Consider the following 15000-nt stretch of genomic DNA (forward strand, 5'->3'; position numbering starts at 1 on the left):
TCAGATTACATTAATTCTGTTATAACTTAAGATACCTGTCCTGATCTCATGGGTTTTGTGTCAAATACTTTATATATCATATGCTGTAACATCAGATACCTGTCCCAGTCCCAGGTGTTTTGTGTATGATGACTTTGATTCAAAATAAAAAATAAATATATGTTCTGGTAATTAATTAACTAAAACCGTGTCAGAAATATTAACCAGGGTTTATTACAGAAACATGTGGTATTTATTTGTTTAAACAGGACGGATTAACATATGTTAAACTATAAAAGGTATTACCATGGAAGTACAAAAGCCCTGAGATTTTATTGTGAACGCTGGCCACCGTGCGGCCCTATAAAAGCAAAGGTGGAGGAGTAGGGGATGAAGGGGGGGTTCTTTAAGGTGAAGATGACTGTAGTAAGATACCCTGGCTATTTATAGTGAGTTAGGAATCATCTGATTGGTGAATCATGCATTAATTAATGCGGAACCAGCCGTGTTCAATCATAATTTGACTACTAATTAGACTTCAAAAACTACGTCGAATAGTTCAGACTGCTGAGCGAACCACTGGTACAACCCTTTCTACTCCCCAAGAACTGTACTTATCCAGAGCCAGCAGAAGGGCTGCCAAAATCACTCTGGACTCCTCACACCCAGCACATCGCCTCTTTGAACTGTTACCCTCTGGTCGACGCTACAGAGCACTGCGCACCAGAACAGCCCGACACAGAAACAGTTTCTTCCCTCAGGCAATCCATCTCATGAACACTTGATGATAATAATTGTGGAACCAACATCACTACTGCTATACAATTTTATACACATATACACTTATTTAACCACACACTTTGCTCTGTCACCAAAACAAATTCCTCATATGTGTGAACATACCTGGCAATAAAGCTCTTTCTGATACTGATTCTGAAATTAAGCTGCGGTCACACTGGGCTTTGTGTGTGCAAAATTCTGTCGTGCGGCGCTGCAAAAAGGGGCGGGATTAAACAAGATAATTAGACATTAAAAAAGCGAGCGATTGCTCCATGTTTTACATTTCTGCCCAGAGACGTCACGTTTTGGTCCTCGATTGGTCTCACGCAGTCAAGAGATGCGATTTCGCAGGTCAGAGTTCACCAAGCTTGAACTTTGCACCGCAGCAACCTGCGAAACTTGACGCATGACCTTGCGTTTCTGGTCTGACGCATTCGCGTGCGTATGAATGGAAGTCTATGGGAGGAAAAGTCAAGTGTGACCGCAGCTTGGGTGAAATAAACTTCACGTAGATGCTTTTAATTGCTGTGATCACAAATACTTAAATATTTACACTGTACACTTTAACACGAATAACCAAAGAATAATAAATAAATTAATAATAATAAAAAAACGCATCTCATTTCAGTGTTATTTTGCCAAATTTGATGATTTATTGCCTTCCATAAACAATTTCCAAGTAATCTCAGGTTTACTGAAGCATCAACGAACTGTGACTAATTAGGTTTCATAATTGAATAAAGCTGTAAATCCATAATTAATACCAGGCTATACCGTGAAAATCAGCTCGCCGTAATCAAATGCCGTTAGCTAATAAACAATGTTTTGGAGGGAAATACATTTGTTCATAATGCAGTATGGCGCGAGTGTGTTTGTCTTAGGCTCAGCAGTGGAATTAGGTTATGGTTTCTAGAGTTTGCTCAGTTTATGTGCTTTTGGTTTCTAGCAGTGTGAATCTTTTGATGTTTCAGAGTGAGCGGTTGTTTGAGGTTTTGTATGCTAGTCTGACTGGAGGCTTTTCGTGATCCAGCTGTCCCAATATGCAAGGATGCTGCTGTGCTTGAGAGTATCCAGTCCGTCCTTACACAGATAAAGAACATGTGTAGGATTTATTTTGAAGCAGTTATCACATTCAATTGCTCGATCTACGGTTATCAGAGCCATTGACTAATAATAAACAGGTCCCTCGGGGCTCTGTATTAACACCAACCCTGTTTTCAATTTACATTAATAATATCTATCAAGCTATATCATTTTTAATGATTTCATTAGGACTCTAAGGTCTAAATCTGCTCAGACTAAAGTCTGGTCATTGACCCTTCAGTAATGTCCAGTATAGAATATGTGGTCATGCTGCAGTGGAAACAGAATGAATATTGTGTCTGACTCCATCATGAGCTTGGAGGACTGCATCCATACATCTCTGCAATGACTCAAATCACTGATTAATAAAGTCATCTGGAATGGTGAAGAAAGCCTTCTTGCAGGACTCCCAGAGTTCATCAAGAGTCTTTGTGTTCATCTTCAACGCCTCCTCCTTCATCTTACCCCAGACGTGCTCAATAATGGTCATGTCTGGTGACTGGGCTGGCCAATCCTGGAGCACCTTGATCTTCTTTGCTTTCAGGAGCTTTGATGTGGAGGCTGAAGTATGAGAAGGAGCGCTATCCTGCTGGAGAATTTGCCCTCTCCTGTGGTTTGTTATGTAATGGGCAGCACAAATGTCTTGATGTACTTTATACCCCATACTGAATTTAACCCCAAACCATGATTTTTACTTCACCAAACTTGACTGATTTCGGAGAGAATCTTGGTCCATGCTGGTTCCAGTAGGTCTTCTGCAGTATTGTGATGATTGAGATGCAGTTCAACAGATGATTCAGCAGAGAAATCCACCTTCTGACACTTTTCCAAATGATCAACTAGAAGTCAAGTTATTTTGTGTTGCTCTTACAACTGGGATTGACAACAAGACTTTTGTCAGGAAGTGTAAATGTCTAAACTATTCATATGTCAGGTTCTAATGACTTGATTGGTTGGGAAAAGGGTTAAACAAAATACTATATGATGGCAAAAAAACCCTGCACAAATGAAAATGTTGTTTTGAGAACCAAAAGCCATCTTAGAGACAATCCCAAGCACTGTGCGCAGCAAAAATAAATCTGTTCTCTACGCTCTGTTGTTCAGCCAATCAGAAGACTTTGAGATGTCAATCATTTTAAGCATCCAGATTTGCTGACTGATGTCTTTAGAGAGTGTCTTTTTTTAGGAGAGAAGGTCATGTCTGGCTAAGTTGTGCAGAAGTTTGCAAAACAGCTAACACATCATACAGCACTTGCTTACTTGACGGAATTACAAAGCATTGTTATAGCTTATTGCATCGCGCAGCTTTTAATTAGGGAAAGATACATACCTTTCTTGTTGACCTAATTGTTAAGCTTTTCTCCCCTGCGGCACCATTCGATATACAGATGCACAACGGGCTTTTTATTACAAGATGTAGGGGGTGAGAGACTCTTTTAGTCATTCAGCTGGCGAGACAAAGGATTAGGCGTTAGGATGTGGTTAAACAATGACCAAATATACTTGCAGATCTCTTCACCGGTTTCCCAGAGACAAATTAGAAGCCACCTGATTAAGCGGGAGTAATCTAATCGGTGACGGTACACTCGCATGTGATGTATTATGCCATTCGAGTGCAGCTTGGCAGGATTAACTTCCTCTAAGAGAGTTAATGCAACAACGTTAACATTAACAAAAGAAGGAAGAGAATTCTTTAGGCCTTTCAGAGCGCAGACTGAATGCCCGTGCTTTCTTAAGCTAAATTATTTGCACTGTAGCGGTTATTGACATTATGATGTTTTGCTACCCTCTACTTCACCCCAGGGAATGTCATGCGCCTTTGTCCTTGCTGTATAAAACGTGTCGAGGAATTGAAACCGTGCTGCTATTCTTTCCGGCGACAATCAGCGGCAGGCGTGCAGGAATAGGCACTTGTAATGAAATCAGTGATTTGCTGCACCTTCATGCAGCGGGTCAGACTGATTAAAATCCGCCGCCGCTAAGAACCAGGCAAATGAACTTCACATCAACGCCACTCGCTGCATATTAATTTGATTTGACTCATTCGGGGTCTTTGTGTCATGGATTAGAACATTAGAGATGCCAGCATGTGGCATGCTACTTACATTGGTTTTCCTTTTTTTTAAATCCTAGATTTGTTGACGGAGACATTTGTCAGAGCCTTGAGTCACGAGGCACAGCTGCGGTCAATGCCTGTGTTCGTCTCTCTCAGTCCCAAGCCTGATTTATCTAGCTCTTTTAATTAAGAGTCAAGGGTTGATTGGGATCACAGAGCCTTGCGGTTTAAAGTTCAGGTGTACGCAGGTAATCCTGACTCTTAATGGAACCTAGTGGGTCAAAACCCAGCTGGCAGTGGCAGATTCTTTGTGCGAATGTCTGAAATGGGTGGTTGATAGGGCAATTACTTCAGGTGATAGTTCATCGTTAATGGGATGGTTAACAACGTGCCATGTGGAATAAACAAACACCATCAAGCCGATCAATCCCAGTGTGTTGTAGGACGAATTTCACCTGGAATAGCCATGTACTCATTTCCAAAACCACTTACAACCAGAATGTCATGCTGTCAGCGGATATAAAGTAAGAAGGATTTCTGTTGTACTCTTTCTATAGAATGAAAGTATTTCTCTGGTCATGTTGTAAAGCTCCATAAACTCTTGGATTGCATTTGTGCACGCATATATTGAAAAAATCGGGTGTTTTACTCTGGGGTTCTTCGGTTATGTGAAGCTGCGTTGGTTCATCCAAGTGAATTATGGCTTAAGGCTCATTTCTTCAGTGAATTGTGGCTTAAGTTCTGGTCTGTTTATTTTACCGTGTGTGTGTGTGTCTCTCTCTCTCTCTTGCACTTTCTCTTTCTTTTCACTGGAGGTTCCACCCAAACTACGCACCTCACGTGTCCTGGGATTGGCTGCGGAGACCAGGGCATCTTTTGAAAAGACGTGAAAACATGTGAAGTGACACTGTTGGCATTCTCTGTGGTCTTATTAAAAACTAAATTTTTGAAGTGTTACTTCGTTATGATCCTTGTCTGGGGGGTCAAGGAAATAGCATAAATAAATAATAAAAAATAAAAAACAATAGAAGTTTTCAGGAAGCCATGGACATTAGTTCTGTTTATTATTCCATCTAAAACAATGGACGTCTTACCTTGGAGTGTACCAACAACATCAACAACAAAAAATCATTAAATGACAACAATTACCACTAAATAAAGTTTGAAATTAGATTATTTGAACAAAATCAATCAATCAATCAATCAATCAATCAATCAATCAATCAGTCAACCTTTATTTACATAGCACTTTACTACAACCAAGGTTGACCAAAGTGATTTACACAAGTGAAACCAAATTATACAACACAACAGAAAAAGGAGACGATGCAAAACAATTCAAATAATATCAATAAAATCTAACAAACATTAAAACATAGCGAAGTGTCAGGGCTATGCATTAAAAGCCAATTTAAACAAGCGGGTCTTAAGCTTGGCTTTAAAAATGGCACTGCAAAAGAGAGGTCACCCCACTGCTTGGGTCAGAATATCAGAAAAAAGAATACAATTCCTCACTAGCTCCCTGTGTATAAATAAATCAAGAGCTAAGATTTACAAAAAAAGGTGAGATCACCATCAGTATTTACAATATTTACATTATTTATAGCTCAACAATAAAAAAAACTCGGACCTTTGACTCGGAGCTTTAATAAACGAAACTTTTTTCGAGTCATTTCGTTCAATCCCAGAGCACAATGGGTGCACAATTGGGGCGAAGCCTTCTCTGAAATGAAAGGGAAAAAAAGAGAGAGAATGCACAGGGCTGGGAGAAAAAGACACATACAATACCTCTGAATGCAACATATAGCATCCTGATGTGTAACAAAAAATCTCCATAAAAATTATTTTTAGGAGCTTGTTGCCCCATTTTGTTGTGAAAAGGAAATGTGCTGCATCAACATTTGTCAAACTAGATCTATTGTGTTAAACATAAAAAGCCTCAAATCTCTTTCTCGCTCTATCCAGTCACAAATTCCCTTCTAATGGTGCTACTTTTGTAAGTTCTCTACCACCATAAAAGTTAATGTCACCGTGTTGGGTGGAGAATAGAGGTAGAGAAAATGTCACTGGAAATGTCATCCCCCATGTCACACGTCTAACGCTCTAGCCTTAGTCTGCAGCGATTCTCCATTTCACTCAGGTAGAGGCACTCCAACTCTGATCAATGCCGGGTCAGCCCATTGTCAAATACCTCGTCTATTTCCTTTTATGAGCGCTGTCAACACACCTGACCTTTCGAGTGGATGCAAAAAATGACCCCTAGTGGTCATAAGGCGGATCTATTATCATGAAACTCATCAGTCTTTGGCTCAGACAGAGGACTCCAGGGTCATGACCACATTAAGCACTGGCAGGTGACAAAAACCCTTCAGGTTGTTTTTGCTCACCAAATGTTGACTTATGAGGAAGTGTGGCTGGATGTGTGACAGCCCCGGAGAAGTGTTTACAAGCTCGCAAGGAAGCTATAGATAATAATGTTAGCAAAACCAAATAAATGAAGAGAGATGCTGCTTGGCTACTGTTGGCTTGGTTCAGATATTTATTTGAAGACGCTCCCCTCAATATGGTTCTTCAAATATAGACAGCACAGCTCCCATATTTATGGACCATGTAACTTCAGAGTGGTTTGATCATAATTCAAAATGGAGAATCACACCGTAAGTACAATGTGAGGCGCAAGATGGTATGAACGTATTTCGATATGATGACTTGAATGTCTTGAAAATGGGTTTTGCAAAATGAAAGACTGCTTTGGAATGCATTGAATAAGAGTAAAAGTTTGGGAGACAGACCAAACTCTTAATCCTAAAGTTACTGGATCATCACAAGTGCAATCTTGCTTTAGGTGCATATTTTTTTTCATTTCCATTTTACATTTGAGCAGTTAGCGAACACTTTCATCCAAATCGACTTACTGACTCACACACTGAACAGGGACCAAACTCTCCCTCCCAGATTTAGGCCATGTCCACACGTACATTGGCGTTTTTATAAACAGGGTTTCCACCGCTTTTGTTTTGAAAATAATCTCCATCCACATGAAAATGCACTGTAATGCTTGTTAAGGGCACGCCAAACCAACAGGGGGTGATAATGATGCTTCACATCAAGAGTTCACACCAAACTGGGAATTAATTATTTGCATGAGTAAATTGCATACAAATCAATGCAATTATAAGAACAGAGGCAGATTACTGTCCCGCGGACAAACGACACAAAATATGTTATGCGTTTGCATTTACGACAAATGTGTACTTTTGCATGTGCCACATTTGGTGTGAAGTCAGCTGTGTTGGCCAATCAGAAAGAAGAAAACAGCACACGCTGATGTCATGGGGCAAAAACTCCGGTTTTAGCGTCCACTTGAACACTCTACTCGGCGTTTTAGAAAATCTTCCCTCTGGCCAGAGTTTTCAGTAAGCTATTGGTTTCAGTCACCTGACACTGAGTTTTCATGTGGACAAAGTGCAAAACCACGTAGAGAAAAATAGTGCAGTTTTGAACATACCCATTTCTGGATCATCACACTTGCAATCCCACTTTTGATGCCAATTTTTGTCATTTAAGTTTTACTTTAGGTGTTAATCAGATGCTTTTGTCTAAAGCAACTCACACCCATAAACACATACTGGGAACACACTGAACACACAGTGGGTTGCCCAGGGGGCAGTTGGGGGTTCACTGAGGGTGCACTCACGCTATGCTATCCAAACCATGCTCGGGTGCATTTCCCGGTTCATTTGACAAGTGTGAGTTCTTCAAATCAGGCCCAGGCACGGTTCAGTAGGCCGGCACTGACCAGTTAGAAGAGGTGTGCCAAAGCGTACCTGAGCCTGAAACTGAAGACGCGACGTCACATTTAAGGGGCCATTTCAAATGGATTTATTAATCATTCTTACTTTTTAATGAACACAAACTGTCATAGTCTATTAAAGTTGCAAACCCCTCGCTGCATGTCAGCTGCACCTTCAGCAAACCTCCTAATAGATGCTGCATGAGGACTTTTATGATAATTTATGAGCATCAAAAATGGTGGATCTGTTCGGCAAAATATTTGACTGCATGTAACTGCATCCAAAATGACTAGAAATAATACAAAGCGATATAAATAAGGCAATATCCACCGTGCTGAGCGAGACCCCTTCTCTTTCTGTTAAACTGAACAGTCGCATCATCGATGATGTAAGCATGCTCCGTTGTGGGAGGTAAAACATGTAATATGAGTGCAGGCCGTCGAGGGACAGGGGAGGGTGACAAGTGTGCTTCGGTACGGTTCAAGGCAACTGTACCTAGTGTGAGTACGCCCTGACTTGCTCACCTCAGCCATGGTATTGAGGGTGGAAGAGATTGCTGGTTAATTCAGCGCCCCCACCTACAATCTGCAGGGACTCAAACCTGCGATCTTTGCATCACAATTCCAACTCTCTAACTATTAGGGCATGGCTGCCCCCATATTTATCATGGCACCAGTAATCACCTCAGAACGAGAAGGCCACAATAAGCCTCTAAGTTCATTGGGCTGTGTTTGTGTGGCTGAATAAAAGGCGCCTTCACCTGACGGATGGTCCAACAGGACGCCTTATTCTTACACCTCCTGACTTGATACAAGACAGGCCCCTGGATTCTGGGGACACAGTAGCCACCACCTTCAGATCAGTCACCCTGATAGACAAGATAATGGAGTCCGATAATGGGGCGCCATCCCTAAGCCGAACAATGTTCATCACGGCCCTTCCTGTCATCCACACAGACACATAAATACACAGTTGACAGCTTACAAGGGCTACGGCTACGATGCAGGGCCTTGATATTATTTGTGTGTCTGTGAGTGAGTGTGAAAGACAGGACTGAAAGAACGATGGAGCAAAGAGGAGGGGGTGGGGGGTTGCTTTTGAAGGCTCTAGGCCTCACCTCTAGCCGATCTGTGTTATCCCGTGTTTTGGGGCTATAAGATCTGTTTCCTCTGACTCCTCAAGGAGCAAATAGTCAAGGCTTGCTGCAGGCGGAGGAAACTGTCTTGGAAAGGTTTAAATGACGAGTTATTGCTTCGGGAACTTGACTTGAGTTGAAAGAGGCAACCTGTAATTGCTTCAGCTGGTGATGCTGCAAAAATATCTTGTAATACAAACAAATACACTGTGGTACCTATTTACACTTGTTTCAGAATGACTCATACTTTTTTTAACTGCAAAACTTTATTAATAGCTCGAGCAACAACTCTGGGGGGAGCTGAAAGCTGTGGATTTTATCATTACCTTTAGGAAAAATACAGTTTAGAAGGTGTTTGTGAAAGCTTGCTCATTGATTTCATGAAGAGAAGGTGATTCTGCATTGCTGAGAAGTCAATGCAGGTTTAAGTAAGCTTCCCTTTGTCTTTTTGTTAGTACATCTCCACTTTTCCTGTGGCGTTTTGTATTTCTTTATGTGGAATTGTGACAAGACAAACTTGTATTAAATGAACACTCCACTCTTATTGTTTTTAATTGTACTGAAGGCCCCCTGGGGCGGCATGGTGGCTCAGTGGTTAGCACTGTCACCTCACAGCAAAAAGGTTGCTGGTCTGAATCCCAGCTAGACCATTTGACATTTCTGTGTGGAGTTTGCATGTTCTCCCCATGGTCGTGTGGGTTCCTTCTGGGTGCTCCGGTTTCCCCCACAGTCCAAACACATGAGCTGTAGGTGAATTGATTATACTAAATTGTCCGTAGTGTATGAGTGTGTGTGTGTAAATGAGTGTTTATGGGTGTTTCCCGATACTGGATTGTGGCTGGAAGGTTGTAAGACACATCCACTGCGCAAAACATATGCTGGAATAGTTCATTCCGCTGTGGTGACCTCTGAAACTGTTGAGTTTTACCTTTTTTTAATCCATTCAATTGATCTGCAGATCTGATGAGAGCACTTAGCTTAGCTTAGCATAAATCATTGAATCATATGAGATGTACTACAGTGATAAAACTCTCGGGGACTTGTAAAGAGGGCCTGCTTCCAAAAAAAGTTTCTGTTTCAGTGATATTAAGACATTTTAAGAGAAGTTAAGACAATAGTAGAGACTGTTTTAGCATTTCAGACTGGGTAGTATTTGAGCAAACATGACAGATTCTGTTTATCTTTGATACAAGCTATAAACAAGAATAGAGTGAACCAACCTCAAGACATTTTCAGCTCACATTTCTCCCTCATCTTTCCCATTATCCTACTTTTTTCTCATTTTTTCTTCTTTGCAATAACATAATTAAAGTTTAAAAAGAAATCCATAAATATGCTTTGTTCTGCCTTTTCCTTCCAAAAGTTTCTGAGATTTCCAAAAATTGCATTCACGCTGTGAGAGCCAGAGGAGTTGTGTGCCAAGAGAAAGAATTAGCAAAAACCAAAAAAAGTGACAGCTCGCAAAAGAGTTTTAGGACAAACCATTGTTAAATTCAGCACAATAATCAACGGCTGCTTCCATTTTCACTGCAACATGATTGTTAGTGTTATTCTTTTACCTTACTGCTAAGTTCATAGATTTTTCTCTCCATATCCGCCTCCAAATATTCGGTCCCTTATATATTTTCCAACCAAATGATTTAACGGAAAAGCTTAGCTCACCGTTAAATCAAGCAAGATCAAAAGGCTAATTGAAAAAAAGCGGCATTTAGCTAAAGTTTGCAGGAGGCTCTCTTCAGAGGAGGGAATTAACTGTGAGAAGAATGCGTCTGGCCTGATTTGGTCAGAGATCAAGTAATCCCAGACCTGTGTCAAATGGAGGAAAAAGCATGCAGATAATTGCAAAGAAAACCCTGAGCGCCAGTTGAGTCAAACTCATTTTGAACTTTTCAAAAGATATGTTGAATTTCTTAGACGCCTACTGAAGCATTGACCTTTAGGAATGTGTTTGTATGTACTAAGAGCTAGCTTATCATTCTTCCCTGAATATTTGCAAAGCCCCTCTTTTAAAAATCCAGTTTCATGGCTAGTAATGATTATTCATGGGCCGTCTACATTCTCAATTCATCCCCCAGTAGCAGGTGGGAACGCCTTTTGAAAATCGGTCGGTGTGTTTTTCCCTCTTGAAGCATTCAAAAGGTTTTCTTTTCATTCACTAGCCTTTTGAGGGTTATTGCAAGGTTATTTTACTGTGTTTACCGAGTAAACAGTGAATAATGTCACATGAAGCCTAGGCACGAAGCGTGCTTTCACATGCCTCAAAAATATAACTGGGAATTGCTCAGAGTTTGAGTGTGAGACTTCTAACGCAGAAGACGTGACAAAGCTTCTGTCGGAAAATAGAAAACATGCCTGAGCTTTGGTTGTGAGGACTATTTGCAGATTAGCTTTCTTGAAATTGTGTGAGGACATTTACATATTCAGTTCCCCCTTAATACAGAAATGTGACTCAAGGCAAGTGATTATTGAACACACTGGAAAATAGCCTGAACATTGTTGGCTGCCATTGATGATCATCTGGGGCCCGATTGCCTCAGCCAAGGACATTCTCATAACTTCATAACAAGCTTTGTTCCAGGAGATAGTTCATCATTTCGAGAGGTTGAATCATCAAGTTTCAGAGTTGAAGTCACCCTTGACTGTACATCAGGGAACTGAATCGGTGGGATTTTATGCTAAACGGTGTTAAGCGACCGTTTTAGTGTTTGTGTATATTCGCAGTATGACCTCTTCTGAGGTGAACGACTGAAATGCAGCACTCGTTGTTTCATTACATAACTCAAAAAACAACGAGTATATTATGCAGCTTGTCCAAGATGATAAATGTGCCGCCGCAGTCTGCGCCGACAGCTGGCGGGTGATGTGAAAGTCTCTTTCTGTTTATTTCTGATATCTGCCAAAGACCAACATTTTATTATGCACATGCCAAGCTGCAGCGGATTGGTCTTTTTGCTTTACAATATAGTTACGCAGGATTATGCTTGCATGATATTGCTTAAAATACATTACAGTATATTCTATAAAATTAACTATTTCAGTAACAGCCTCCTTTTAGGAAGAATCACTTATGTCACTAGAGAGAGAGAGAGACTCGACGTCAGCTCAGCCTTGTCTCAATTTCAATTTAATATAAGTTTCATTGCATGAACCCACCGCGGACCAGCATTTATATTACGGCCACGTCAAAAAGAGATGGCAGATACAATTCCCCATGAAAGTTTGAGTAATTGACATTCAATACAGAATCATGGCGAAGAACACTCTATCATTTTCCATTATAGGGGCTGACAGAAATAAAAATTGAGGCAGCTCAGTTGTCCAACGGTGAATCTGACCACTTTCTTTTTGGTCTGCTTTCAGATTCCGCAGATCAGCTACGCCTCCACCGCTCCAGAGCTGAGCGATGACCGTCGGTACGATTTCTTCTCTCGCGTCGTACCTCCTGACTCCTTCCAGGCACAAGCAATGGTGGAGATAGTCAAGTCGATGGGGTGGAACTACGTATCTACGGTGGCCTCGGAGGGAAGCTATGGCGAGAAAGGAGTCGAGGCCTTCATGCAGATTTCAAGAGGAGCCGGTGAGTCAGACAAAACAATAAGCAACCTTTCTTTGAAGATAACTAGTCCTGAAACCACACAGCAGTCCTTGCGTAAATAAACGAAAGCTTCTTCAGATTTCTTCAGTGTTTACGGATTATGTGTTTAAAAACACGCTTTATTCTTTGAGAAATGTTTAGATTATGCTACTCATTTATCTCAGCAATACAAAGGTGATTGCTTGAGACAGCAACAGTGAGAACCTTGCAGTGTTTTCCCCTACAAAATGTAATCTTTGAGAAGAAAAGAGTCTGTCATTGCTGGCAACTGTGTGGTATTGAGATGCTTCTAACAAATCTCCTTTGCAAAACAATGCGTGGTGTGCCCTGAGGAACGAAGATTAACTCCAAACGTCTGCCTCATTAGCGAGTGAAGCCAATTACTGGAACTTGACTTGTACCTTTTAGGGCACAAATTAGATGCTAAGGTATAACCTGATGTAAAAAAGTAATTGGAGTTGCTTAATAGAGCCCAATGTCCTGATTGTTTTTACATTCCTTAGGAAATAAGTGAGAAGTTTTAAGCCAGAGATACACCAAGATGTCATCAAAAGAACCAGCAGCAATGAACACTGTCTGTGTGTCGGGTCACATGTGGGCCAAAAAGCTGCACATGAACGTCAAACAGTCAACAGCTGACTGATACTAGAATATATGTGAAAATCGTGAACAAAACAGCATTTGTATATTATTTTTTACAGTACTTTGATGCTCACCGCAGAGGTATTCACTTATTCATTCAGTCTCATAAGCTGATAATCCATATCATTTGCAAATATTTAAGAAATGCAATGACATACAAGACAGATTCCTTGCGTTGGACTTGGGTTGATTGTTTGGTTTCAGTTTTTCAGTTTTTGACTTCTTGCTATCATTTGCTATCTGAACCATAGCCAAGCAAAGCATTATCTTGCTGACGGTGCTACCTATTCTACATGCTGAATCGGGCACACTCCCAAAGACATGAGTCTGATGAGAGCCAAACTAGCCCAACAGAAACCTACGATGACCTGCCGTTACCCAATGTCAAAGGCTTGGTGTGTCCTGGGTTTGTAAGACCCTTGTAATACTATATATATTTTTTGGTTTACAAAAGTTTTCTAAACTAGAATATCATCCATCAATAAACTTTGTGTAACCCCGCCGGTCCTACGCCACCCAACCCGCTCTGAGCTGGTATCGAATCGGCCACCTTCCGCATGGGAGTCGGGTGCTCTACCAAGGAGGCTAAAGACCATGGCCTCTAGCAACATCAGATCTTTTCTCGCAGTGTGTGAAGTGATCAGTCCTGGGATTTTATCTTGCTTATCTTCTCTAAAATGAGATATTAAATGTCAAATCATTGCATTTATAAAACCTGCACATGTTGTATTAAAGAAAAAATATCAGTCCATGTTATGAAATTTATTTTTGGACTTGTTAAACCTCTCCTCCAACTGCTTTCCTTTACTTTAGTACAATGTGTAACACCTACTTTTCATGATCTTGTCAATTGTAAATGGATTCAATTTCCCAGCTTAATTGATTATTTATTTCAGTATCACATTTAATACTGGCAAAACTTGCATGATGGAAGTAAATTGGATTGCAAATGCCAGTTCTTGTTGACTTTGGGACAGGGAGAGGAGATTAAGCACTCAATGTTTTGGCTAAGTGTGTCATGTAATTATTTTAAACTTAACATGATTTTGAGGGTAATGTGCCCCGAGTGCTTGAGTGAAAGACATGCTTAAGCTTTCTGCGGAGATGTTGGCCAGTTTGTTGGCATAACAACTGTGCTTTTCTGTTTGGCAGGAGAGGGCTTCAGTTACTTTATGGCAAGACATTTAAGAGATTACTATATCTCTTTTGTAGTGCATGTTATAACCTGTTTTCTTGTGGCAGATGTGAATGGGAAAAACAGATCAATCAATAAATACAAATTAAGAAATGTCGTACAGAAAGCTTTGAGAAGCAGTATATATGCTGTACTATCTTGCATATGGATTGTCTGCAAATTCGCATGACCTCAAAGACTTTTAAGACTCAGCTAATTCTGTTAATTGGCCATTTTCTCAGTTTATTTTATTTTTTTACTTCTTCTTTGTTTGCCTGTTTAGTCATCATTGAAGTAGTTTTGCTGACTTCACTATTATTCTTATTATTATTATTCATCTTAATATTATTATTTATTTATTTTTTACAAAAAAGTTGTAAACAAACTTTGATGTTGGCTTAAGAAAAACATGTCTGAAAGTTTCAAGTATTTATAAAAGTTTGACATATTTTTTCTTTAAATAATAAAGTTTTCTGGACAAGTTATCTTATTGACTGCTGAGGTTTGAATGTGATGTTTGACATCTAAAGCAGACATTTTTGACAATAAAAGCTTGACTTTTTTGTCAGAGATGCTAGATGCTAGACAGTAAAATAATACATACGGTTTTTGATGTGTGTGTTTTTTTTTTTTACATTTTGACAGTTGTCAAAAAAGAGTCTAAATTTTTGACAGTTGGAGTTTTGCCAGTTTTGGAGTTTGATATTTTAACATCTGGAGTCTAAAATTTGTACTGTTGGAGTTTGACATGTTGACGGTTAT

General features: G+C 40.2%; 1 protein-coding gene across 2 annotated transcripts in view; it reads left to right on the plus strand.

Annotated features, from left to right (window-relative positions):
• The window catches only part of LOC130215510 (metabotropic glutamate receptor 7), a 288980-nt gene that overhangs the window by 76475 nt on the left and 197505 nt on the right, over positions 1-15000 (plus strand). For both annotated transcript variants that reach the window (XM_056447333.1, XM_056447332.1), the window contains exon 2: positions 12188-12404. In XM_056447333.1, coding sequence (XP_056303308.1) covers positions 12188-12404 — 217 coding nt within the window. The remainder of the gene's footprint in view (positions 1-12187; positions 12405-15000) is intronic.

This window comes from Danio aesculapii, chromosome 22 (assembly GCF_903798145.1).
Source record: "Danio aesculapii chromosome 22, fDanAes4.1, whole genome shotgun sequence".
In the NCBI taxonomy this organism is placed as follows: domain Eukaryota; kingdom Metazoa; phylum Chordata; class Actinopteri; order Cypriniformes; family Danionidae; genus Danio; species Danio aesculapii.